Raw genomic sequence first — 27,857 nt, 5'->3', positions numbered from 1 at the left:
GGAAATACTGTGGGGTTCTGTTACCTTACATATCTGGTGTTGGGTATTGAATTATCTTGCCACAGTTGTCAGAAGGATCCTGCAAACACATTATGCTTTATATTTGTACATAGACATGGGGCTAACCCTAGCCCAGTGGTTCATTACCTTTCGTCTTCTGTGGACCACCAGTTAATCTTTACTGAAATCCAGGGACCCTGTTGAATCATTATTGGAATCCAGGGACCCCCATTGAGTCATTACTGTAAGCTGGAAAGCCCATTTTAAGGAATTTCAATATACCGAAATAAGCATTCATCAAAAAAATACACAAATGTCAAAATATTTTTCTTAATTCTTAAACAAATGTAAAACATCTAAATTTTCATTTTAATTGGGAGAATGTGGCTTTTCTAAATTTAACTGAGGTCACCCATCACCCACTCTGTATTCTGTTTGATGCTTATGTACTGCTCTCATGAATCAATCTGAGGACATCAACTCAATTTTTAGTCTCCAGTTGCAAATTCCTTCACAGTTATTTAACGTTTTAAAATGTTCAAGTTTATATTTTGTTTTTTTATTTACATACACTTTATTAATTATCTATCTATCTATCTATCTATCTATCTATCTATCTATCTATCTATCTATCTATCTATCTATCTATCTATCTATCGATCTATCTATCTTTCTGTTTTCCTTATCAATTCAGTTTCAATGTTTCTGTGAAAAATGACATGCATTCCTAAAAATATATTAAAAATACAATCATCACTATTATTTCATCAAATACAATTACAATTATTTCAGCAAGTATAAAAATCCTCCACAATTGTGAGGGTACTGTATAAGGTAAAATGCACTGCAAATATTTCATGAAGGGCTAGGAGAACACACACACAAATGATCGCAGTTAACTATTTTTATAATCTCACTATTTGTGGTTCCTGAAGTCAATTCTGAGGACAGGTAGATAGTCATTGCATTTTATGTATTTGACACTAATAATTAAAAAGGATGATGTATTTTGATAATGTAAAAACATAGCTGTATAGATTTATTAATTCTTCCTAAGTAAAAACAAATTCCAAATACATCATGAAAGAAATCTTAGAAAAACTGAATTTACAGTATTTACAACTTTACTGATCTCAAGTGTAAGTCAGGTTCAAACGATTTACCTTTATTTCTTCCTTCACTTGGACTTACATTTAAAATACTGTCTGCTTGCAGAACGGATAACTCACAAAGATCGTTTTGTACTCATCTTTTAGATCAGTAAGGCAAATGCCTGAGAAGACAGGAGCAAAATATGTTTTATTTTTTCATGTTATAAATCCTCAATGCTATTAACGAGCACTGCTTAATTCTCTCAAAACATTTTCATATAATTGCTCAGTTTAATGTGATATGCCTGTAACATTAGTCTTACAAGGTGGGAAAAAAGGTATAGCTATCACTTTTACACTAATTTTCTACTGTGTATAGTTATATATCGCACTGCTGCCAGTTTTATAGTACTCCATTTACCACCTCAGAAAGAGGAAAGGCTCGCTTTGCGTTGCTAAGAGTTAACCTTGTGCCCAGCACATCACTGTTGTCAACAAACGTTCCAGCTTGTGACTACTTTTGCTTTCTACAACATTTGTGTGCAGTGTGTGCTGTGGGGGCAAGCTGGAAACACCAAAATATTAAATAATGACCTTCCCTGCCAGGATGAATTGATTTAGGAACACTTGTGATAACCTTAAACATTGTGGGGGTCATTCTGACCTCGGCGGTAAAAGGCGCCTACCGCCGGTCAGAAATCCTCCATAATCCCGCCGCGGTCGCGGAAACCCGCCACGGTCATTCTGACCCGCAGAAGGCAAACCTCCGAAAATCCGACCGCCACAACAGACCGCCAGACCAGCGGTCGGCGGAAAGGTGGAGGTGACCAAACCTCCACCGCCACGCCAACAGAAATACGCCCATCCCATTACGACCCACGAATCCACGCGGCGGTCATTCAAACGCGGTATTCCATTGGCGGGACACACCGGCGCGGTCAGAATACCCACCAACGAACAAAACTCACCCACATTGGACGATTTGAATCCCACACACCTGATACACATACACACACCACTCCCACACACACAATACAATATAAAACACCCACCCACATCACCCACAAACCCCTACGCTTACAAAATCGTAAAGAAGGCAAGAGCGAGACACCAGCATCCAAAACATAACAGCCACAGCCACTCAACACCATCACCCACACACTATCCACACACAAAACAACACACACCACCACACTCAACTCACTTAAATACACATACTCCACCCCACACATCATACACACCACCCCATGGCACCCCAAAGACAACCCCGCTTCACAGACGAAGAACTCAGGGTTATGGTGGAGGAAATCGTTCGTGTAGAGCCCCAGCTGTTCGGCACACAGGTCCAATACACCAGCATTGCCCGGAGGACGGAGCTATGGCAGAGGATTGTCGACAGGGTGAACGCAGTGGGACAGCACCCCAGAAATCGGGAAGACATCAGGAAGCGATGGAACGACCTACGGGGGAAGGTGCGTTCCATGGTATCCAGGCACAACATCGCCGTGCAGAAGACTGGCGGAGGACCCCCACCTCAACCCCCACAATTCACATCATGGGAGGAGGAAGTCTTGAACATCCTGCATCCTGACGGCCTCGCAGGAGTCGGCGGAGGAATGGATACTGGTAAGTTGAAGCTTCAATACTGCTTCCCCCCCACCTGCATGCCAAATCAGACCCCAACCCTCACCCCCATCCTCGAACCCCACCCTCACCCCCACCCCCATCCTCACCCCCACCCTCACCCCCACCACCATCCTCACCCCCACCCTCACCCCCACCACCATCCTCACCCCCACCACCATCCTCACCCCCACCCCCAGCACACCTATTCCCCGCCAATGTCTCACCATCACAACCCACACATCCCAAAACCTAGGCCTGCATGCGTCCACTAAGCATGGACACCCATCACCAAAGCATGCCCAATGCATATACACATCCCCCCCACAAGCCACCCTCACCAAAGCCCCCACACACGAATGCCAGCACTTGGGGACACGGGAACCCACAGATACACCCATATGCCACACATTGAAACTATAACCATACCTCTATACCCCTGCAGGACCGACCGTCAACACACCGCGGCGGAGGGGCCAGAATTCTCCACACCCCCCACCCAAGAGGCCGTCAGCGATGACAGCAGCTCTGTCGATCTGGACACCGATGACCAGCCCGGACCATCGGGGACCTCTGGACAGTCGGTTCCCCTCACACAGGCACAGGCCACTATAGACCCTAACCCCTCTGGGAACAACAGCACAGCTCCCACCCAGCGGGCCCATGCCTCTGTCTCCAGGGCGCGTCAATCTGCGGTGTGTCTACCACTACAGGGCACCCAGGATAACCCACCACCCCAACAACAACAGGGACCTGGGGGCAGTGGTAGTGGGCACACCGGCCAGGGGGCAGAGGCCCAGGGAAACAGGGCAACTCGGCGGGCAGCTGTGCGACAGGGGGGGGAGGAGAGGCCCAGGGAACCCACTCTCCACGAGGTCCTCACCACCATCATGGGAGCATACAACCGCTCCCAGGAGACGATGGCGACGGTACTGGCCCGGTTCCAGGAGATCCAGGTGCTGCAGGAGGAACACTATCGGGGGTACAGGGAGGACATCCGAGCCATCAACACCACCCTGGTTACCATGGTAGGGCTGCTGCAGGACCTCGTAAACAGCAGGGCGGACACTGAACAACACCCAAGGGCCCCTGCCACTAGCCGGGACCAAGAACAGCCATCCACCTCCGCCGGCGCTAGTGGACAGGAGGCCCCCGCACAGCAGCAGCCCACCAGACCCCCACCTCCTGCAGGAGAAGAACCACCCCGCAAGAGGGCCCTGAGATCTCGCAAGACAGAGTAGGATGTCAAGACCCCCGCCAGCAATGGATACCACCTGATGTCATCCCACTGTCCCACATTGTCACCCTGTCCATCCTCGAACTGCCCATGCTCCATCTCTCCACAGGCCTCTGGACAATGCACCTGTGTGACTGTTACTCTGGACTCTGACATGGACATTCCTTCACCATAGCCCCCACCCACTTGAAACCACCCATCCCATTTTGAGCACTTCAATAAACACCTATTTTGCACCAAAATATCAGGAGTCTGGCTGTGATTTCAATAGATTGTAATTGACATGACAGTGCAAATATGTCCTTGTACATGGTGAAGTCAACAAACAGCTGCCACAAAGCTGTAGTCCATGGGGAAACGAAGCACAGGACTCGTAGTGGGTACCCCAGATCTGAAATAGGGAGGGAAAAGCCAAAACTCAGTCATCATACACTGGGGCAAATAGACAGGCAGCAGAGATGCTGCAGAGTAGTTAACTTTTACTAAATTATCTTTGAAATGTTACCTGTGTCCTATTGGAAGTACTGTTCAATGATTCTGTCCCTGTTGTCTGTTTCAGCCCCGTCGTCTTCCTCCTCGTCACTCTCCTCAGGTTCCACCGCTGCCACAACACCACCGTCTCGACCATCCTCCTGCAGGAAAGGCACCTGGCGGCGCAAAGCCAGGTTGTGAAGCATGCAGCAGGCCACGATGATGTGACACACCTTCTTAGGTGAGTACATTAGGGATCCACCGGTCATATGCAGGCAGCGAAACCTGGCCTTTAGGAGGCCAAAGGTGCGTTCGATCACCCTCCTAGTACGCCCATGGGCCTCATTGTACCGTTCCTCTGCCCTGGTCCGGGGATTCCTTACTGGGGTCAGTAGCCACGACAGGTTGGGGTACCCAGAGTCCCCCACTAGCCATACACGGTGTCTCTGTAGCTGTTCCATCACGTAAGGGATGCTGCTATTCCTGAGGATGTAGGCGTCATGCACTGACCCTGGGAATTTGGCATTTACATGCGAGATGTACTGGTCAGCCAAACACACCACCTGGATGTTCATTGAATGGTAACTTTTTCTGTTCCTGTACACCTGCTCCCTGTCTCTTGGGGGAACCAAAGCCACATGGGTCCCATCAATGGCACCAATTACGTTGGGAATATGTCCAAGGGCGTAGAAATCACCCTTCACTGTAGCCAGTTCGCCCACCTCAGGGAAAATGATGTAGTTCCTCACGGATTTCATCAGGGCAGACAACACTCTGGATAACACCTTTGAAAACATGGGCTGAGACATCCCAGAAGCAATTCCCACGGTTGTCTGAAATGACCCACTTGCCAAGAAATGGAGTACTGACATGACCTGCACCAGAGGGGGAATCCCTGTGGGTTGGCGGATGGGGGACATCAGGTCGGGCTCCAGCCGGGCACGCAGTTCATGGATAGTGGCACGGTTAAGACGGTAGGTCAGGATAATGTGGCGTTCTTCCATTGTCGACAGGTCCACCAGCGGTCGGTACACGGGAGGATTCATCCGTCTCCTCGCCCAACCCAGCGGACGGTGCCTAGGAAGGACAACATGGAGCACACAGTCAGGCAACCCACAGGTACGTACTCACAGCTAGCACAGTATACGATTCTCTATGCAGTGAATGGCGTGTATGAGTGGCTATGCAAGGCCTAGGCCTGTGTGACGCAGTTGAAATTGAGCCATGTGGGCCCTGGAAATGGCGGCTGCCTGACCTGTGAAGTGTGACAATGGGATGTGAGGTCAATGCGCTGGCGTGGCACACCGCGACGGGCGGCGGGCCAAGACCGCGGCGCGAAGCCGCATTGCTTAACATTGAAGCCTATGGGTTTCAGGAGCCAATGGCGAAGGGCGCCGGCGGTGGCGGGACACACCGCCGCGGTACGCACCGCCGCGGACGTCACCGCCATTTTCTATCTACTTATCCACTTGCGACTTGAACTTTCACAGGAGAGGACCTATACTGCAAGTGTTGCTGTGACCTCGGTCTGGAAGGGACAATGGCTGCTGCGACTGGGGAAAGGGCCCCTGCCTTCACTGGAGAGGAGTTGGAGAAACTTGTGGATGGGGTCCTCCCCCAGTATGCGCTACTCTACGGTCCTCCAGACCAACAAGTGAGTTTAATTCTATCTGGATTTGGGGCCACTGGCTGGCTTGGGGGCCTGGCGGGGATGGGGGGCATGTTGGGGCTGGCGGGGGCCTGGCGGGGATGGGGTGCATGTTGGGGCTGGCGGGGGCCTGGCGGGGATGGGGGGCATGTTGGGCATGGCGGGGGGCCTGGCGGGGGGCCTGGCGGGGATGGGGGGCATGTTGGGCATGGCGGGGGCCTGGCGGGGATGGGGTGCATGTTGGGCATGGCGGGGGGCCTGGCGGGGGGCCTGGCGGGGATGGGGGGCATGTTGGGGCTGGCGGGGGGCCTGGCGGGGATGGGGTGCATGTTGGGCATGGCGGGGGGCCTGGCGGGGGGCCTGGCGGGGATGGGGGGCATGTTGGGCATGGCGGGGGGCCTGGCGGGGGGCCTGGCGGGGATGGGGGGCATGTTGGGCATGGCGGGGGGCCTGGCGGGGGGCCTGGCGGGGGGCCTGGCAGGGATGGGGGGCATGTTGGGCATGGCGGGGGGCCTGGCGGGGGGCCTGGCGGGGATGGGGGGCGTTGGGCCACTGGAAAGGAAAATGCTGAGTAACTTGAACGTGGTATTTCTCCCTCCCTGTACGTGTCACATAGGTCCGCGCCCATGAGAAGATCGGGATTTGGCGTGCCATCGCCAAGGAAGTCCGGGGCCTGGGGGTCCACCATCGACGGGGCACCCACTGCCGCAAGAGGTGGGAGGACATCCGCCGCGGGACCAAGAAGACCGCCGAGTCTCTGCTGGGGATGGCCTCCCAACGTAGGCGGGGTGCCTGCCGTCAACTGAGCCCCCTGATGTTCCGGATCCTGGCGGTGGCCTACCCTGATTTGGATGGGCGCGTGAGGGCAGCACAGCAGACACAAGGGGGTGAGTACAAGCATCATCTACTCTGTTGTCGTGCAGTGGAGGTGTCTGGGTGGGGGAGGAGGGCTGTGGGTCCCCCTAGGCCAGGGCGATATCTGTAGGCTGGGCACCCCCGTAAGCCCCTGTGTCCCCAGCCACCACCCTCAGTAGTGTGTCAGTACAGCCATCCCTGGGCCGTGTCATCCATGGGTGCAGTTGACAACTCTAGGCGTGTAGGGCATGTTCCACGGAATGCGTAGCGGACCCCAAGTGCGCAACTTAGTGCAGGGGGCATCTGTGTCTGTCATGTCCGCTAACTGTACCGGAGATCCATGTACTCAATATCCCTTTATTTCTCTCTCCCCCCCCCTTTTTGTTTGTCTTTCTGTGCTTGTGTGCATCAGCATCATCAGGCGGAGGAGAAGTGGCATCGGGGCAGGAGGGAGCTGCATCTCACATGGCCCAGGAGGGCCATGCCACAGAGTCAGACTGGACCAGTGAGACGGAGGGCGAGGGGAGCTCCACGACGGGGACGACTGGAGCCTGCAGCGACACGGACACGTCCTCGGAAGGGGGCTCCCTTGCGGGGGTGGCACCATCCGTGCCCCCCGCCATTACAGGTACAGCCGCCACCCAGCGCACCATCTCCGCCCTCCCAGCAGCCCCTCCGCGTTCGCCCCGTGCCCGCTCTGCCAGGAAGCCGGGCATCTCCTTCGCCCCAGGCACCTCAGGCCCTGCCCCTGTTACCCCCGCTGCCCTCAGTGAGGAGGTCATTGACCTCCTCCGAACGCTCATTGTTGGGCAGACTACCCTTTTGAATGCCATCCAGGGGGTGGAGAGGGAGGTTCATCGCAGCAATGCGTACCTGGAGGGCATTCATTCGGGTCAGGCTGCCCATCAGCGATCGTTCCAGGCTCTGGCCTCAGCACTGACGGCAGCCATTGTCCCTGTCTCCTGCCTGCCTCTACTAACTCCCTCCTCCCAGTCTCCTGTTCCTCTGCCTGTCCCACCCACACCATCAGACCAGCCTGCACACACCTCAACACCCAAGAGAAGCTCATCCAAACATAAGCACCACAGATCACCCAGACATTCACACACGCAACATTCCGATGCAGACATGCCAACAGTCACTACCACCTCTGTGACCCCCACCTCCTCGTCTCCCTCCTCCCTCCCTGTGACGTCTACACTCACACCTCCATTCACCTCACCATCAGCCAGTGTTTCCATCACCAGCACACCCTCCACTCCAGTCCGCACACGTGCAGTCACCATCCCCACTGCCATTTACACGTCCCCTGTGTCCTCTCCCACTGTGTCTGTCACCCCCTCTTCCACACCACACAAACGCAGCCACCCACCCACCCAACAGCCATCCACCTCACGACAGCCTATCCCTCCTGCACCTGCACCCAAAGACAGCAAACGTGACTCACCTACAACCACATCCTCTCCCTCCACTCCCATTCCCACTGTACCTACCACTCTCCATTGTCCCAAGAAGCTCTTCCTCGCCACTACTAACTTCTTTCCTGACCCTGAGCCCCCCCCTCCTTCTCGTCGGGGTAAGAAGAGCACCTCAGCCACCACCAGCCCTGCAGCCCCCTTGACAAGGGTGCAGGGGTATTGGAGCCCGCCAGCCCGCATGTCTGGATCTTCGCCCAGCAGCAAGGGGACAGCCAGCCCACCCCCTGGGAAGAGGAGCAGAAGGCGGAAGGGGCGCCGCAGGAGCCCGCCTTCTACATCCCCCCCGGACACCACCCAGAGACAGTCACCAGCCACAGCTCCAAAGGGAGGCAAGGGCCACAGGCCGACGACTAAGGAGGGCAAGGGCAGCAAGTTGGAGAGGTCAGGCAGCAGGCCTGCTGCCCAGGAGGAGCCCACAACCCCCATAGCCGCTGCCCCGGGAGGAACCGGCACAGCTGCCCCGGGAGAGCCCACCACCCCCATAGCCGCTGCCCAGGGAGGACCCAGCCCAGCTGGCCAGGAGGGCCCCACCACCCACAGCCCAGGTGGGCAGTGAAGGAGCACCATCCCCGCTGCCCAGGAGGGCACCACCAGGCAATTAGCAGTTGGCCATAGACCGTCCGCCGTCTCAAGAACCGCTGAACTGGGCCCCGCCGTCTCAAGAACCGCTGAACTGGGCCCCGCCGTCTCAAGAACCGCTGAACTGGGCCCTTCAAGGCAAGAACCGCTGAACTGGGCCCCGCCGTCTCAAGAACCGCTGAACTGGGCCCCGCCGTCTCAAGAACCGCTGAACTGGGCCCTTCAAGGCAAGAACCGCTGAACTGGGCCCCGCCGTCTCAAGAACCGCTGAACTGGGCCCCGCCGTCTCAAGAACCGCTGAACTGGGCCCCGCCGTCTCAAGAACCGCTGAACTGGGCCCCGCCGTCTCAAGAACCGCTGAACTGGGCCCCGCCGTCTCAAGAACCGCTGAACTGGGCCCTTCAAGGCAAGAACCGCTGAACTGGGCCCCGCCGTCTCAAGAACCGCTGAACTGGGCCCCGCCGTCTCAAGAACCGCTGAACTGGGCCCTTCAAGGCAAGAACCGCTGAACTGGGCCCCGCCGTCTCAAGAACCGCTGAACTGGGCCCCGCCGTCTCAAGAACCGCTGAACTGGGCCCTTCAAGGCAAGAACCGCTGAACTGGGCCCCGCCGTCTCAAGAACCGCTGAACTGGGCCCCGCCGTCTCAAGAACCGCTGAACTGGGCCCCGCCGTCTCAAGAACCGCTGAACTGGGCCCCGCCGTCTCAAGAACCGCTGAACTGGGCCCTTCAAGGCAAGAACCGCTGAACTGGGCCCCGCCGTCTCAAGAACCGCTGAACTGGGCCCCGCCGTCTCAAGAACCGCTGAACTGGGTCCTTCAAGGCAAGAACCGCTGAACTGGGCCCCGCCGTCTCAAGAACCGCTGAACTGGGCCCTTCAAGGCAAGAACCGCTGAACTGGGCCCCGCCGTCTCAAGAACTGCTGAACTGGGCCCTTCAAGGCAAGAACCGCTGAACTGGGCCCCGCCGTCTCAAGAACCGCTGAACTGGGCCCCGCCGTCTCAAGAACCGCTGAACTGGGCCCTTCAGGGCAAGAACCGCTGAACTGGGCCCCGCCGTCTCAAGAACCGCTGAACTGGGCCCTTCAGGGCAAGAACCGCTGGCCCTTTGGCAGACGTGGCAGGGCAGGATCTATCTCGGGCAGGGCTGCAGGATGTCCTCTGGCCAACTTGCCTCCTCCAGTGGCAGTGGGGTCTGTTATGGACTGTATGAACTGTGGCTTTGCTCTCCCCAGGATGGCCCAGTGGGCAGGCCACCCACTGTATGGACTGTATGGACTGTGGCTTTGCTCTCCCCAGGATGGCCCAGTGGGCAGGCCACCCACTGTATGGACTGTATGGACTGTGGCTTTGCTCTCCCCAGGATGGCCCAGTGGGCAGGCCACCCACTGTATGGACTGTATGGACTGTGGCTTTGCTCTCCCCAGGATGGCCCAGTGGGCAGGCCACCCACTGTATGGACTGTGGCTTTGCTCTCCCCAGGATGGCCCAGTGGGCAGGCCACCCACTGTATGGACTGTATGGACTGTGGCTTTGCACTCCCCAGGATGGGCCAGTGGTCATGGAGTCCCCTCGTGGATCTGGCGTCGTGTACTCAAGTGGCTGAGGTGCCCCCCCTTCCCTTCCCCCTGAGGTGCCTGTCCTATTTTCTTTCTGATGCCCCTGCAGTGTTCTCTCCGTGGAGTTCTTGTCGTGGGACTGGGCCTTGCCCCTTTGCACAGGACCCCTGTGATCCACGGACAGTGGTTGGACTACATTTAGTAGCTGTATATATTTTGTACATAGTTTATTTATTTATTTGGATTACTGGTGTCCATATTTCAATATATCTGGCCGTTTATGATCTCTTCTTTTGGTCTTTGCATTATTTCGGAGGGGGGTGGTTTGTGGGTTGTGACAGTGATCTGTGGGAATGCATTGATGTGTGTGTTGTAGTGGGTGTGGGTGGGTGGGTGTGTGCCGGTAATCTTTTCCCTCCCCTGTGTCGTAGGTGCAGTACTCACCGATGTCTTCCGCGCCGCCGGGCGTGCTCCTGGTATATGAGGAGGAATAGGAGTGCGGGGATGACCTGTAACTCTGGCTCCATACTGCCGGAATCTCGCGTGGAGTGCGTAGAGGTGAGCGTTTTCCCGTTCGTAGTCTGTTTCCGCCGTGTTCTTATCGGCGGTGCTCCCGCCCCGGAAAAGGTGGCAGATTGGTGGGTCGTAATAGGGTGGGCGGTACTTTGTCTGCCGCCGGGCTGTTGGCGGGAACCGCCGCGCTGTTTGTTTGTACCGCTGTGGCGGTCGGAGTGTTAAGTTGGCGGGCTGTGTTGGCGGTTCCCGCCAGGGTCAGAATGCCATTTTTAATACCGCCGGTCTGTTCGCGGTCCGACCGCCGCCTCTCCGCCGACCGCCAGGGTCAGAATGAGGGCCTGTGTCTCTTATAGGGCGGCCTGAAAGCTGTGGTGTGGACTGATGTGTTTCAGATAGTAATCATGGTGGCCGGATTTGTAGCTGTTATTGCGAGGGCTGTGGTGGTTCAGGGAGGGACTCGACACATAATTGACGATTCTTACGAAGGTGGAAGATTAAACTTTTGGAAGTAAGTTTTGTTTTCTCTGAAACTAATAAATATGAGACACATTACCTGCATGTAACCAAAGAGAAGGAAATTGTTTTTCTATTTCGGCAGAGTTATGCGCATTGATATACTACAACATCCTTCAGAATGGAATGCTATTCTTTTGTTTGGTATTAGAATTGTACAGCAGGTTGCTGACACAAGTGTTGCCTGACAGACATGTTAAGTATGTTGCTTCTGGAAAACCGCTGTTTTTTGGTTTCTCTCCTGAACCCATGCCCAAAGCTCAAGAAAACTGAGGCTTTTATTACAGGCTGTATTCTTTCATTTGTAGAATTCATGCACTGGCAAGGTTTTTGCCTCAGTCAAGCATGCTGCGGCGATTCAAATCCAAATCTCTACCCAAAGCCGAAAATAATCAACCATCTTTACCTAAGTAGTCCAGGAATGTCTTTTCGGGAGGACCTTGTTGGCCTCTCTTAATATTGATTCCATATTGAAAATTTCCAGCTCGGTAGGTTAACTGCCTTCCAAGCATCTAGGAAGTGTACAGCTAATGAAAGTAGAATTTTTGCAAAAATTAATTACCTACACATGATAATGGCTGTTAAGTGATAATAGCCTGCCAGAGATAGACTCAGTTTGATCAAGGCGAGTGACTTTGAGAATCCCTGGCCAACCTGTTAGATTATATCTTAATCACTTTTTTTTAGTTATCATTCAAAAACATGACTGAGGATCCATTTCGAGCACCAAAAAGTGATCAGGTTTCCTCAGCGGAAGGATGGTGTTGTTTCTTCCCCTAAGGTGATTGCAGACAGCAGAATCATAATCGTGGACACAAGTTCAGTCCCAAACAATTTACATATTTGATTGAAGAGAGTATCTTCTCTGGGGGCCCTAGCTAATAGGAGAGATTTAATGGCTAATTACACTCCGCCCACATTGACCCCATAGTGACCTTTGTGCTTAAAGAAAGAGCATCTTCTTCTTTAATCTTATCTAGGTTGATGTTTTATAAAAACTGTAAAAACTGTACTGCTTTACAAGCTTGAGGATGGAGTGCTTGCTTATAAAATTGAAGAACGAATCACAATGTCTCCTTTCATCTGTGGAGTCGCCAGTACTTCACCAGAATCAATATCAACAATTTCCTCCTGACTTTGAGCATTACATGATTTCAGCTTCCGGTCAAGCAGCTTGCCTAACTTATCGTCCTCCTGGAATACCTTTTATAGAACCTTCTGCTGGTTAAATGTCGCCTCCTTGGTTCTTACCAGTTTAATTTATTTTTGAACACTGGTTTAAGTCTGTACATTATATTTTAAATAGTCATGCTGAGCCAATGCCAATCTAGCCTCAAGATTTTTTAGATTTCGTCAGTTCTTTCTGTTGTTTGGTAGCAGTTAAGGGAAATGATAACCCCTTTCAAATGTGCTTTATTGCACATTTCTGCTTGCATTGTTTTTTCATTCAAATTAAATAATTCATTCATAATTTACTGACATGTTTAAAGCTGGTGTAGGTCTGTCAAAAGGCAAATGCATGTTTTCCAGCATTTAAACCTATTTTGTACTTGGGGGTTATCCACTCCAATCATCTAAACGGTAGGATTTGTCCTTTTCTGTGGGGTCATCACAGATTTTTGCCTTCCTCTGTCTTCTGTCATTGAACCTGTGTTTGTTGGCTGTTAGGAACCTGTGCACTTTTTCCCCTGCGAACCAGTGATAAAGTGCTTGTGCTCTCCATCCCTTAAACATGGTACAGTTGGATTATATCTATTTGACAGATTTAAGTTACTTATAATCCTCTAGTTAGAGGTGCTACATGTATCCGGAGCCTGTAAATTGAATGCTACTAATAGGCAGCAGCACTCAGTGTACCACCTACTAAAGTGGCACTATAAAATCTGTCTCAGGCCTGCAACTGCAGCCTGAGTATGCAGTTTTAAACTGCCATTTTGACCTGGCAACATAAACCTTTTGCCAGGCCTAAACTTTCCTTTTTATTATTTATAAGTCACCCTTAAGGTATGCTCTAAAGGCTTGTAGGTCAGGGTGCATTGTATTTAAAAAGTAAGACATGTATCCTACTGTTTTAGATGTACTGGCAATCAGTTAAAAACTCCTAAAGTGGGTTTTCACTGTTGTAAGGTCTATCTCTCCCAATGACTAACACTGGCTTACCGTCTTACATTTAATAATTACTAACTTTAGATTGGAAACAGGGAGAAACATGTTGTTGACATTCAAATAGATTGTAATTTAAAACAATCTTTCACTGTGAAGTAGGATTGAAAGTTACAATTGTGAAAACACTACTTTTAGAAAGTTGGCATTTTTTTCCCCAAACAACTGTGCCTTCTTCCAATGTCCTGGGTCATATGACTGTGAATGGCTCTGCAGTTGGGGCTTGTGTATTGCTTCCAGACAGTGAGACAAGACAGGCATAGGTGTGGACAGGATGGGCCATCTTGGAAGGATGACTGAGGCGGGGCTGTACCCAGCTCCACTTACGATTCAAAGGGCTTTGCCCACAGCACACACAAAGGAATGTGGTACCCGGCCTGCCCTGCCTTTCATCACCCCCAGTTTGTAGCCTTGACCAGGAAATGGGAAAACATTTTCCAGAACCAGTGTTGGGAGTAGGTCAGGGAATTCCCCATACAAAGTCTGGCACCAGGTATAAATGTTGGACCTTCCAGGTCACTCATCAGAACACTCCTGGACCTGTGAAAGATTCAGACAGACTATAATGCTCCCAGACTCTGCCCTGCTGCTTGCAGGACTGCCTTGCTATCTGAATAAGGAAGACTGGACCAGCTTTCCTTAATCCCACGCTACTTAGAGTGACTCCAAAGGTAGGTTAGCTGACCTCCTATGTGCGCTGCAGGAACACAACAAGCTTCAGAGGCATCCCTGTAATTACCCTGCTGCAAATGGACCTGCTTAGACCTGCACACTTTCTTAGATCAATATTTGAAATGTTTTACTAAAACAACATTTGATTTGACACTTAACACCCCCCACATGCAAACTGTTAACCATCCTAACAAGCTTTTTATTTGTCATCCACATGTTTTGGTATAATGAATTAGGTGCAAATGAATTATTCCAGTGATTTAAATATTAAAATGATACAATCATGGATCCTACACACATTTTTATTTTACTATGGATTTGCAGCTTGGTCTTAATGACAGGGATGAATCCCTATGGGCCATGATGACATGTCCAAAGTCTGCTCTTTTTCAAGTGGTGTTTTAGGATTGGCTTTACAGGTTTGCTGTTTACCCAACTTATTTTTGCTGGTTCTTTAATAAATATACATAGAGCAGGCTTTGGCTACTCCCAAAGCAGTATTTTACTCACACCTAAGGCAATAGGCTGTTTGGCGTTTCATTCCACCTCCTATGGAGTGCTTGCATTGCAATGCATAAGGGACTATGTTACACCTCAAAGTGCATTGAATTGTCACACAATATATTATTTGTCATATAGATGCATTGTGTACAGAAAGCAGGTTTTTAAATTTTGTATTCCACTGCAGCAGTCTTTTTTAATGTTTAAGACAGGACTGAGAATGCAAGCGAAACCTGTTGGCTCTGTCAATGCTTACATGGACCATCTAGTGTAGAGTAATACAATAATTCAATTTAAACAGTCCTGCACTGCTAACAATCACCAACAATAGGCATTCCACAATGCTCCATTATTTGATGATACCTTTTTAGGTGCTGAGATCGATTGTGACCATATTTACTGGATGGGCCTAGGGACTGTCTGCCTTGTGCTTCATGGTAATATTTATAGGTCTGGCAGGTTGTCACTGCGTGTTTTTGTTATATTCTAAAATACATTTACAGTGTAACATTTAATCTGTAGTCATGATAGAACCAGTATATTTTTGCTTTGCTGTCCTCAAGCAGCACAATGTGGTAACATAGGATTATGTATAAACAATCCCCAGGTTACTTGCAAATTTGTATAATGCCTTTTAGCACTTTAAAAATAAACTTGCAATATTAAATTGTGTTTGTTCATCTTGCATTTAGCTTCGACCCTCACCCTTTACAGAGACACACCTTCTGGACGATTGTTATAGGTGGAACCTTTACCTGGACCAGCATATATGGAGTGAATCAAGCTCAAGTCCAGCGATACGTCTCCTGCAAAACCAGATTCCAGGCCAAAATGTAATGTGTACACATCTACTGCCATGCTTCTCTTTACTTCTTTTATGTTTTACCACTTGTGTTTGTATGAGTTTCTACATTGACAGCTACAGGGCAAACCTTGCTACAAAGCAACCACTGCACACAATGAGGGTTTTACATTGGGTAGTGCTAAGGAAGGGAAAGTGGGGAGAAGCGATGAAACAACAGCAAAGGTGGGCTTTACGACAGGCGGACAAGAGGTGGTGCTATAGCTTCTCCATCGTCTTCAGTGTCGATGACATTGATTGCATCATTTAATTCTTCTTTTGAGGCTTTGCTACCGCTGCTTCCAACGTTAATAGGGGATATAAGTTGCTGCAAATCCTTGAGGCTGAGCTTTTCAAGCTGCTGGCAAAGTTCCTCTTGCAAACCGGTAATGTCGGAACCACCATCTTTAGGGGCAGCCTACTGTGCATTCTCATCCAACACCAGAGTTGTTAGGGTCCGATAATATCTATTGATAGTGTTCTGGGCCCCCGAGGAGGCGGCTTTTCTGGTGAGCAGATTGCATCTCTTCATTTTTCCCTGACAACCTATTTCAGCAATGGTTCACGGTTTGGCATGCTGATCTAGCCGGCTCCTTATATATATTCAATAGTTCAAAAAGTGCGTACGCCTCTACAACACATAGCGGTCACATGCTCTCCTTGATGGCTCTAATACATTGAGGGGTTACACGTAAGGCTAACCATATGTCACGGCCTTTGCAGCATTTTCCCAGCTGCTCTTTCTAGATTAGACAGCAGTGTAGAGGTCTGGCCTTACAATCCCAATGCTCCGCCCTGTGAGGTGGCCCCCAAGCAGCCACTTGGTCCTGAATGTCTGGGGAGGCGTACCTGTCAAAAGTTTGATGGAGTATCCCCTTATACTACTCACTGGATACACTTATTGAACTTGTCTGGAGTTATAATAGGCAAAGCCAGTGAAGTTGGGTGTCTGTGGGGAAGAACGTGTGTGAAAGCATGGCTTCCGAGCTCTGACACCATTCCACCCACAAGGCTACTTTGAGGCCCTGTTTACAGCCCTATCACCATTACTGTTGCACATAGGTTTTGGCTCAAGGCCTAATTGCTCACCCAATTGCTCAATGTCTAAAGGAAGATGAGGCAAATAAAAGCAGCTAGAAAAAAGCTAACTTGGCAAATAAAAAGAGAGTCAGAAGAGACGTTGCAGGACAAGATTCTTTACAAAGTAAAGAATAATAACAGAGCGCAATTCTGGCACACGATCGGTACTTTACAAAAGCCCACAGTTCATGGAGTCAGCTCACATTTCACAGAAGAGACTTGGCAAGCTTTCTTTGGGATCATTGTAATAGCAACCTCAATAGCAAAGCAAACGAGGAAGCTATGTCAGTTCCAACAGATGAAGAGAGAGCTCACAATACCTGCAACAATCAGGCAACAATTACAATCACAATCTCAGCCAAAGAAATTTAAAAAAGGACAGGCAAAGGCAGAAGGGAGGGAGCACTAGATCCAAATGGGATCCCCCCAGTCTTGTTTAAACTAGGCCGTGATTAATGGGAGAAATCACTGAAACTGATCTTCAAACAAATTTTACAAACCAAGACAATCTCAGCCTCTTGGAGGGGCTCAATCATCTCCCCAATATATAAAAAGGGTGATAAAAATAAGGCAAAACATTATCGATTGGTAGCTACGAAAGATAATGACGCCAAATACTACACTAGTCTCATCCGAGAGGAACTAATATCTTGGGCAACGGAAAAGGAAATTCCTCTTAATCAAACTGGCTTCAGTAAGCTTATGGGAACTACCACCAATATTCTAACTCTCTCTCTACTGATTGATGCCACGATAGCAGCTAAACTGCCACTGTATGTATGTTTTATCGATCACATATTGGCTTTCGATCACATTGACAGAGGCAAATTGTGGCTCAAACTTGCCAAATGGAAGATTCAATCTCCCCTCCTGAAACGATACTCTTGCATACGGACACTTGGGTACAGGTGAAGCTGGGAACTGGAGGTAACCTGTCAAGAAGGATCCCAACCACAAGTGGGCTGAAACAGGCCTTTGTCTTAGCCCCGATCCTGTTCAATGTTTTTATTTCAGATTTATCATCCAGGCCGGATAAGTGCAATTCTCATGCCCTGAAGATGGGGGGCCTCCTCCTCTATAATTTACTATACGCCAACGACCTAGTACTTATCGGACGAACTCTGGTAGGCCTTCAGCATTTATTAGACAGTACACAAAGTTGAAAAAAGGCTTGAGCATAAATCTGGATAAGATCAAAGCCATGAACTTGAACTGAAGAAAGGCAAAAGAAGCACAATGCTGGTACCTGGAAAAACAACAGCTTGAAATCATCCATGAAATCAAATATCTAGGTATTATAATATATGGTAAAGGCTGATTCCCTGCCCAGAAGGTAGTGCTGAAAAGGAGAGGTATAGAAACAGCAGTGGCACTAAAAAACCTAATGAAAAAAGTCGCTGGTTCAAGTTTCTCTCCACTGGTCCAAGTTAATCAGGCGAAACTTATTCCAACAATCAGCTTTGGAAGTGAGTCAATGCGGAGGAGAGATGTGACCACTTTGGATGGTATAGTAACAGGTGCACTATGATTGATCTTTAGCCTACCTAGATACACGTCACCAGCCCAAATAAGACTAGAATTTGGTATGCTGAAGCAAGCGCTGGCTCGTAGAGGCGCCTATATCCAATGCTGGCACAAGATCAAAAGAGCAGAGCCAGGGACCCTAAATGCTCACTTATGGGCTGAACTATTGACTAAGGAGAAAAGCACAGCAAGGGCCTATAGACACCAAGACCCAATAGATCAGTTAGGCCTGCAGGGCCTCTGGGAGGCATCAGGGACACATGACAGCTTTAAACAGCTAGTTAACAAAACCATCAAACGAGTCTCCTTCGCAGAGGTCAAAGCTTTACTATCTGGGAACGCGCATGGATGGTTTATCCTGCAAAGTTACACCAAGGCAGCACCTCAGCATTAGTTAGGTACTGGGTTTATTAAAACCACTAAGGAGAAATATCTACTGTATCGTCTCTGCATCCTTCTCTCCTTGGTAACACTCTGCTGCTGTCTGTGTGAGGAGGAAGAACATATAATCCATCTGATATATATGTATATATATATATATATATATATATATATACAGTATATATATATGTATATAAATATATATATATATATATATATATATATATATATATATATATATATATACATATATATGCAAAGAACTCATGTGTGAACAAAGAGCACTGCTGCAATCTCTCTTCAGTCATAATGGTATTCAAACATGCAAGCAGGTGGTAAAAGCGTGTTTCGCCTGCAAAGATGTACTGTTAAACTAGCTCCTTGTAAGAATCCTGACCATAGCTGAAAAGAGACTAAATAGCAAGGACACATCTGAAAGGCACGGCAGGCAACTGGAGGAGGTCGGGGAAGAAGTTTAAGTTCAGGCTGCAATGATCTAATGGCACTACGGCACTTTATGCACCTCACCAGTCACCTGCCCTCTGGCAGGAAACTACCTCTGCACTTTATTTAGAAGGGGGCTGCTATGAATACGTCAGGAGTCATCAAAGTGGCTAGCTATTTAATGTTGGTTTTATTGCTCAGTGAATCACACTTCTTGCTTACTTTTATATAAGCATAATTTTCTACAGAATATGATGTGATCATATCACTGGCAAAATGGAATTCAGATTTAAGCTCTGTTGCCTATTTTGCACATTGTTGTTTTCCAATCAGTGGGGTCTACATGAAACTGCTGACAAGTATTTAAGCTACTTGCCTCCTAATATCAGTATGGTTGACTACCAACTATATTTTGCTATTGCCTAGTTGCACATTGATTGCTGTTTCCTAACCACTAAGGCCTGCCATGAGTCTTTAAGCTGCTAGCCTCCTAAAGACAGGCTTATTGTCTATCCATTCATTCAAAGCTGTTTTTTTTGTTCATTGGATCATACTTCTTTGTCAACTTTAAATAAGCATAATTTCCTAGGGAATATTATGTGATCTTATCAGTGGCTAAATGCAGCCCAGGCACAACAGCTAGCACAACACACACACATGTCTCACACACACAAACCAAAGCCCACAAACACTAAACAGCCATGTAGAAATAAAGGCCGGACAAGTATGCTTCAATTGAATCCAACACCTGGTTGGCACAGATGTATCAGTAAAGTGAAATGTAATAAAAATAAAGAACTATTTACAATCATAAGACCATTGGCCAGTCCAACGTTCATCCTTCCAAAGGCACAAATGGCACTTCACTGTGCCCCTACTTGACTCCTGACTGCAAAATGATCCCCACAGGGTAGGGGCATCAAGGGGGCAGGCAGGCACCTCAGGGTTGAGGGTGGGTGTAGGGGGAGGGTTTGGGCTTGGGAGAGGGGTCCTTGGGCTTGGGTCTGGGCTTGGGAGGGGGGTCCTTGGGCTTGGTTATGGGCTTGGGAGGAGGGTCTTTGGCCTTAGGCATGAGAGGGGAAGACTTCTTGGCAGGGGGAGGGGCATGGGCACTCCCGGGGCGGGGCAGGGGAGGACATGCAGGTGGAAGAGCTGGACTTGCGGAGGGACACAAAGTGCTTGGGGTTTTCACAGGGTGGGTGAGGGGTATGGAACAGGGAAAACTCTGCGAGGAAATGTTTCTTAGACACACAGGGCAGTCATGGCAAAAGGGTTTGGGAGTGGAGGGAGAGGTAATGGTTGTGAGATGTGTTTTGGTGGATGTCTTGGGTGCAGGTGCGTGTGTGGAATGCTTGTTGGTGCTGGTTGTCTGTTGGGTGGGTGAGTGAGGGCGCTTAGGTGTTTTGGGAGGAGTGGGGAGGAGGTGCAGGGAGATGCTGTGGTGAATGGGTGACTGTCTGTTGGGGTGGTTTCTGCAGGTATGGTACATGTGCTGCATGTGAGGGTGTCAGTGGTTATGGTGGGGGTGGATGTGGTGACTGGAGTGGATGTCTGCAGGTCTGATATTGTGCTGACTGTGGATAAGAAAGGGCTGGTGACTGGGTCCGTGAATGATGGTGTTCTGGCTACAGGTGTGTCTGGTGTAAATTCTGTGAAGGAGGGGGTGGTGGGAAGTCAGTGCAGGGAGTGGCTGTTGTTGTGTCTGCAGGTGGGTGTTGCTTGTGTGCATACCGGTGGTGGGTCTTGTGATGCTTGTGTTGGTCTGAGCTACCCTTGTCTGTTGAGGAGGATACATGCTTATGTGTACGGATGGATATGGGGAGAGGGGTGTGGTATTGGGTAGAGGTAGTTGGAGGAGGGATGGAAGACAAAGGGACACTGGCTGCCGTCAGAGTAGAGGCCAGAGCCTGAAAGGATCTCGGTAGGCCAGCCATGGCACATGAATCCCCTCCAGGAACGCATTGCTCTGATGGACTTGAGCTGCAAGTTTCTGAATAGCATTCACAATGGTCGACTGGCCCACAGAGATGGACATCAGGAGGTCAATAGCCTCCTGACTGAGGGCAGCAGGGCTGATTGGGGAAGGGGCAGAGGTGCCTGTGGCGAAAGAGATGCCCACCCTCCTGGGTGAGCGGGCACGGGCAACTGGGTGGGGAGCAACTGGGAGGACGGTGGTAGTAAGGGGAGTGGTGGACAAAGATGGTGCTGGTGTGGTCCTAGATGGGTCCGCAATCGTCAGGGAGTGTCCATCGGAGAAGGATTCCGAAGAAGAGGTGGTAGATCCAGTCTCCCCCGTGGCACTCCCTCGTCTTCCGTCCCACTGGGCCCCTTGCTCTCGCTGGTGCCAGCTTCCTGGGTCCCATGGGCTGCTGCTTCCCCACTTGCCTGTGCCCCTTCTCCTTCGACAATGCTGATGCACACAAAGAGAGAGAGAAGGAGGGAGGGGGAGAGAGATAGATAGAGGAAAAAGGGTCAACATATACCTCCCATAGACACAGCAAAACTTGTTCATTTCTGACAATACATATCATAGCTTGGCAATGGCAATTGCCATTACACTTCATCTATATCCTGTCTTTACATGTCCCTTCTACTTACATCTGTATGCCATCCCTCACACCTACATTAATACCCAAGTAGGTCACACTACTAGAGTCAACCCCACAAGGCCATCCAAAGCCCTTTTAGCTGGAACAACATGGCCTGGATGCACTATCAATAGTATGCCTGGATACACATGTTAGCTCCCCATACCCCTTTCACACATAGGATGTGCAGCTGACTAAACACAACACATCAGGCCTCTACAGTAACAACACCTGAAAAGTCCATGTCCTCTGTGACATGTCAATCACAGTGAAGACAACTCCACTCACAGACCACACTGCACCTACCTGTTATATTACATGACTGACCCCTCAGTATAGTGATGCCATAATGGACAACAACTCTCAGTTAGCCAATACAAGTCAGACACCCAAACAGTTCACATCTAATGTGTACTATGTGAATCTGTGGTTTAGCCATGTGATCAGTCAGACCCTAACACAGAGCCAGTGCAGCTGACTCCTAACACATATCACACTACTCAGCACACTGCTAAGTGCACCAACAAAGGGCCATGTACCACATATAACACATTCACTGAGTGCAGTATCACTAAAGAAGTACCACTGGAACACACATGTAACATCATGGCCCACTTCCAATGCCACCACACATGCAGGTTTATCAGTTGGACTACACACCATGACAACTCCAGTCTCACACACACCATTCCACATATGGCAAAACCTGCCACAGAGGCCAGACAACACACATCTCAGAGGGCTAAGTCTAGCATTCAATAGGCCCACATGGACAAACATCACTGGCTATACACCATTCACACATACCACTACCACCTAAGGCAGCCTGAGGAGACTGAATCCAAATTGTGAATCACATCAACAAGCCATGTGTCATGCAAACCCAAACCACTCATTATTTGCCACTACTTATTGCCCAGGTCAAGCTGTAATAGTCACAGGCCATTAGATGTGCATTCCAAATTTGCATCTTGACATGATGTATGCAGTTACTCATCATTGCAGCATAGGAATTTCTAGGGCTTGTCATTCATGTCATGTACATACCATGGTGACAAATTAGGGATCAGCCAAGGCACGTACCACCTCTAGTGCCATCCCATAAGTTTGAGGGCCGCATCCCCCCAAATATATCTCCTAGGAATCCATGATTTGTGCAATCGGGCCACATATATTCCACATATTGCAGGATCCCAGTTTGCCTACCTACACATACCCTACAGTCAGCAGATCACTCATATATGCCTAGTCATCTATCAGGCCTATACTGCTGTCCCATGATGGCCATTTCTATGGTGGAACTGTAATGGCAGCCCCACAACCTGTCAATGCCAGATACAGTACATTATGCACATAGTCCCAGTGATAAAAGGAGAGTCACAAAGTAGCATTTACAGGTTGACAACACAGATGGGAGTGGCCTGACATCTCAGAGCCACTAATGCAGATGGATGGAGCTGGTCACGCACAATGCTTAGGGTGATCCAAACACTCACATCTATTGCATGGTCAGGATGGAGTCGGACATGTGCCAATATCCTCACTGCATGTCCACATTACAGACATGGAGAGGAATGGAAATGTGAGATGTACATCCACTGACAGTACAGCATGGCAACACATATACTAATGATACTCTGCCAGGTTGCCAAATACCCATTGCCAATTGACGATGAACATGTAGCATAAACGACAATGTCAAATTGCCTGCAGTGAGGCACCCAATCCCATTTAAGGACAGCCAAGTTTCAAGAGACAGTCAGTACTCTCCTTCTTGTGGTTGCTGTGCTGCCCTCAATCGCCCATCCACCTCAGGGTAGGCCACTGCCAAAATGCGGGCCATTAGGGGAGTTGGGGTCCGACGGGCATCCCTCCCTTGTTGGAAGGACATCCCCAGCTGGGCCTCTGTGGTCTTCCGGGCCCAGCGTCTCAGGTCCTCCCACCGCTTACGAAAATCGGTGCTCTGCCGGGCATGGACCCCAGGGTTTGCCTCTGCTTGGCGATGGCAGGCCAGATCCCTTTTTTCTGATGGGCGTTTACCTGCATAGGTGACACAGACAGAAGGAGAAAGTCATGTAGACTGGCACCATACCAATAGCAGTGGACTATAAACAGCAGACTCACCAAATGCCCACACATACACATCACAGTTTGCACGCCTTAACTCCCTTCACCCTGCATGCATGTACTCCAAGACTGCCACACGTACGCCATTCACCCTCACACACACACCCCTATCACACATGACTATGACATTGGGCTCACCTGTTCCTCTGGTGTCCCATATAGCTGTCCATATAGGGGTAGAACCCCTTCCATCAGCTTCTCAAGCTCTTCTTGAGTGAAGGCTGGACCATATCACCTGCAGGACGTGGCATGATGGCTCCCAGAGACAGTACACAGCAGCAGCTCATGTTGTGGAGGTCTTTCTTGCAAGAGTTTCAGGAGTCAAATGAGCTAGCCTGCAGAAAATGGTGCTCATACAGGACCGTAACTGCCAGCGGTGATCGCCATTGGCCCCAGTCCCCCATAGGCAGCAATGTTGACCAGTGAGAAGTTGCACAGCGGTTGCGACCGCCTACTGCCATGATGACATACGCAGGCGGACTTAGATCACTTCCAACTGTCCTGTGAAGCAGGACAGGCGGCTGCCATTTTATGCAGATCTTATGCCTTGCTGCACCACTATAAGTGCGCCATACCCATTTTATGACCAGAATGCGGAAGAGACCAATGTTGTGCCATCGTGACTAGGCTGATACATGTGACAAGCATGACACAGTGACGTCATATGGCCGGTTGTCACATGACGTGATGTGTGTGATGAGGACATGTTCAACTGACACGTGTGGAGTGCTTCTCATATTGAGCATTCTGTCCTCTCTATCCTAGATGGCCTTTCAGGAGGAGATTGAGACATGCACCAGTGCATCGTCCGCTAGTCGACCATGCAACACTGAAGGAGAGGCATATGATCCAGTCCTACCATCTGAATCGTCACACCATCATGAATCTTTGTACCCAGTTGGGGCCAGAACTCTTGCTCGCCATACGTAATCCTTATGCCATTTCTTCCACAGTCCAAGTCCTGTCAGTGCTACACTTTCTTCCCACAGGCTTTTTTCAGAATATGGTAGGCTTTGCAGCAGGGATGTGACAGCCCATGTTCAGTCTTGTTTTGAAGGATGTACTTTGTGCTTTCTTGAAACACCTGGAAGGCTACATCAGGTTCCCCCAACGTGTGGATTTGGCCCATGTGAAGGCAGACATCTGTGAGATGGGACACATCCCTCATGTGATTGGGGGTCATAGATGGCACCCATATAGTTTTGGTCCCTCCCAGTGACAATGAACAGGTGTCTAGAAATAGGAAAAACTACTACTCCATCAATGTTCAGGTGGTGTGTGTGGCAGACCAGTACATCTCCCAAGTGGCAGCCACATTTCTAGGATCTGTGCATGACTCCTTCATTCTGAGGAACCGCAATGTCCCACACATGATGGCACGTCTACAGAAAGAGAGAGCTTGGCTCATCAGTATGTATGCATTTGGATGTGTGTTTCTGTTTTAGCACCTGTCATCACAATCTTCCCCATGTCTATACTTGTATTGTTACAGGTCCCACCTCTGTGCACACAGGTGACTCTGGCTATTCTAACCTTCCCTGGCTGTTGACACCAGTGAGGTACCCTGCCACAGAAGGGGTACTCTGTTTCAATGAGGCCCACGGCAGGACAAGGTGTGTAATTGAAAGGACATTTGGCCTACTGAAGGCAGGATTCAGGTGCCTGGACCTCTCTGGAGGTGCCCTCCTCTACACTCCCCAAAAGGCATGCCAGATCATAGTTGCCTGCTGCATGCTCCACAATCTAGCCCTGAGAAGTCAGAGGGGATCGACCCAGGTTCCTGTACTGTGGGGTACACTATTGATTGAACAGTCTTTGGGACACAGGTTTGGGGACGAAGGGTTGGCTGTGATGTTGGTGCCACAGGGTGGGGGGGTTGATGTGGGCAGGGTGAGGCAGGGAGTGGTAGACTGACCAGGGTTCCCAGAAGGGCCAGGTAGGTTGTCACTGTCCAGACATCCAGCGCTGTTGTCCTCACTGGGGCCTTTATCCTGAGGAGGGCTAGCAGTCTCTGGTATCCTCTCTTTAGTGGTACTAGAATGGGTACCTGTGGATGGAATGAGAGAGGGTTAAATGGTGGAGATGTGAATGGTTGTGTCTTTGTCTGATGCATACAGTGTCTTGACTTGATTCCCAGCTATGGCAATCTCAGGTGCAGCATTGCTACCACAGTTTGTGGATGTTGGATTGTGACATATGTACCATGCTCCATAGGGGTTGTTTTCGGTCATGCTTGGTAACTTGAGGTTGGAGGGTAGGTTCTGTTCCTGTGTGATGGTTTAAGTGACAGGTGTGATCTGTTAACATGTGGCAAATCAGGCTTGCTAGTTGTGAGTGGGCATGGCTGTACATTGCAGCATGGAGTCCAAGTAGTATGGGATATATATGTGTATAAAAGATTGCTTGTCCTGTCTGTGCATGTTGTACATGGTATATCCCGTCTTACGTACAAGCCCATGTTCAGTCCATTTCTGGGTTGTTGATCTGGATTAGTGGCCTTTAGGATTGGTGACAGTGCTGTGTCTGTGTTTGGCGTTGTTTGCATTGCATTGCTGTCATTGCCATAGTGCTCTTCAGTTTAAGGATCCAGTTGGTGTAGCTGGTGCAATAGTCATACACGCCAGAGATGTGATGTGAGCTGCACATTGCAGGTTTGGATGGGAATGGGCAGGTGCATTGTGGGAGTCATAGTGATTGTGAGTGCACTGCTATCCATGCACTTAGCAGGGACTGTGTGGGCATTGGGGCTGGGTGGTGGTGTGGCATGCAGGAGAGGGGCATTAGGTGATTAGGTGGGAGGTGTAGTGGAAGATAGGGTGTATTGGGGAGTGATTGGGTGGTGAGGAGGCATGCTGGACTGTACGATTTAATGCCAGGGGAGTGTTAGTTACTTACCAGAGTGCAGTCCTCTTGGTATTCCAGTCAGGCCCTCTGGATGCAGGATGTCCAAGACCTTCTCCTCCCATGATGCGAACTCTGGGGGAGGAGGCGGGGCCCAACGCCAGTCTTCAGCATGGCAATCTGGTGTCTGGATACCATGGAATGCACCTTTGCCCTGAGGCCGTTCCACCTGTTCCTGATGTCCTCCCTTGTGAGTGGATTGTTGCCCACTGAGTTGATCCTGTCGACTATTCTCTGGCATAACTCTATTTTCCTGGCAATGGATGTTTGCTGTACCTGTGTTCCAAACAGTTGTGGCTCTACCCTGACAATGCCATTGAGCATGACCCTCAACTCATCGTAAGTGAAGTGTGGGCGCTTTTGACGGGACAAGGTGGTTGTGTTGTGGGTGGGCTTAGGAACTGTGTGTGTCTGGGTGCAGTGTAGGATGCTTGGTGGGGTGGGGGTGTTTGGATGTGTGTGGTGGTTGCTTGTGGTGTTAGTGTGCAGTTGTGATGTGAGTATAGTGTTGATCATGCAGTTGTGTGGTGTGTGCTAAGTGTGAAGGTATACATACCTATGGGGTATATGTGCTAAGTAAATAGTTTGTGGGTCTTCGCTATCTGTATATGTGATGTTTGTCACAAAGGATTGTGGGTTGTGTGTGGGGGGTTATATAGTGCTGTGAGTGGGTGTGTCTGGTATGTGTATGTGTGTCAGTTGTGGGGTGTTCAACTTGCCCAATGTGGAATTGTGGTCTGTTTGAGGTGAGTTCGTGAGCGCAGCGGTTCGGACCTCCATTGGTTTTCCACCATGGAAGAACTGCTGTGGTGGTTTGTGGGTCGTAATCTGGTGGGTTGAAAGTTGTCGGGCTGGAGGTGCTGGTGGTGTAACTGCCTGTTTCCCACCCTCCAGTGTACGGGCGGTGTCAGATTTGTGGATGTTTTTTGGCAGTTTTCAATGTGTGACTCTTAATACGGCGGTCAGATGACTGCCAACATGGCAGTCTTCTGGCGGCTGCCACCGCCGCGGTATTGCGAAAAGACCACCAAAGTCATAATGAGGCCCAATGTGGTTTTACACTGGCA

General features: G+C 49.8%; 1 protein-coding gene across 1 annotated transcript in view; it reads left to right on the top strand.

Annotated features, from left to right (window-relative positions):
• LOC138287201 (sodium-coupled monocarboxylate transporter 1-like) overlaps nucleotides 1-27,857 on the top strand; it is a 566,599-nt gene that overhangs the window by 272,091 nt on the left and 266,651 nt on the right. Inside the window, exons 5-6 of the mRNA XM_069227561.1 lie at nucleotides 11,409-11,563; nucleotides 15,597-15,737. Of these exons, the coding sequence (XP_069083662.1) occupies nucleotides 11,409-11,563; nucleotides 15,597-15,737 (296 nt within the window). The remainder of the gene's footprint in view (nucleotides 1-11,408; nucleotides 11,564-15,596; nucleotides 15,738-27,857) is intronic.

The sequence above is a fragment of the Pleurodeles waltl genome, chromosome 4_1 (genome assembly GCF_031143425.1).
Source record: "Pleurodeles waltl isolate 20211129_DDA chromosome 4_1, aPleWal1.hap1.20221129, whole genome shotgun sequence".
Taxonomy (NCBI): Eukaryota; Metazoa; Chordata; class Amphibia; order Caudata; family Salamandridae; genus Pleurodeles; species Pleurodeles waltl.
Note: the sequence above shows the minus strand (reverse complement) of the source record. Positions and strands in the feature narration are given on the sequence as shown.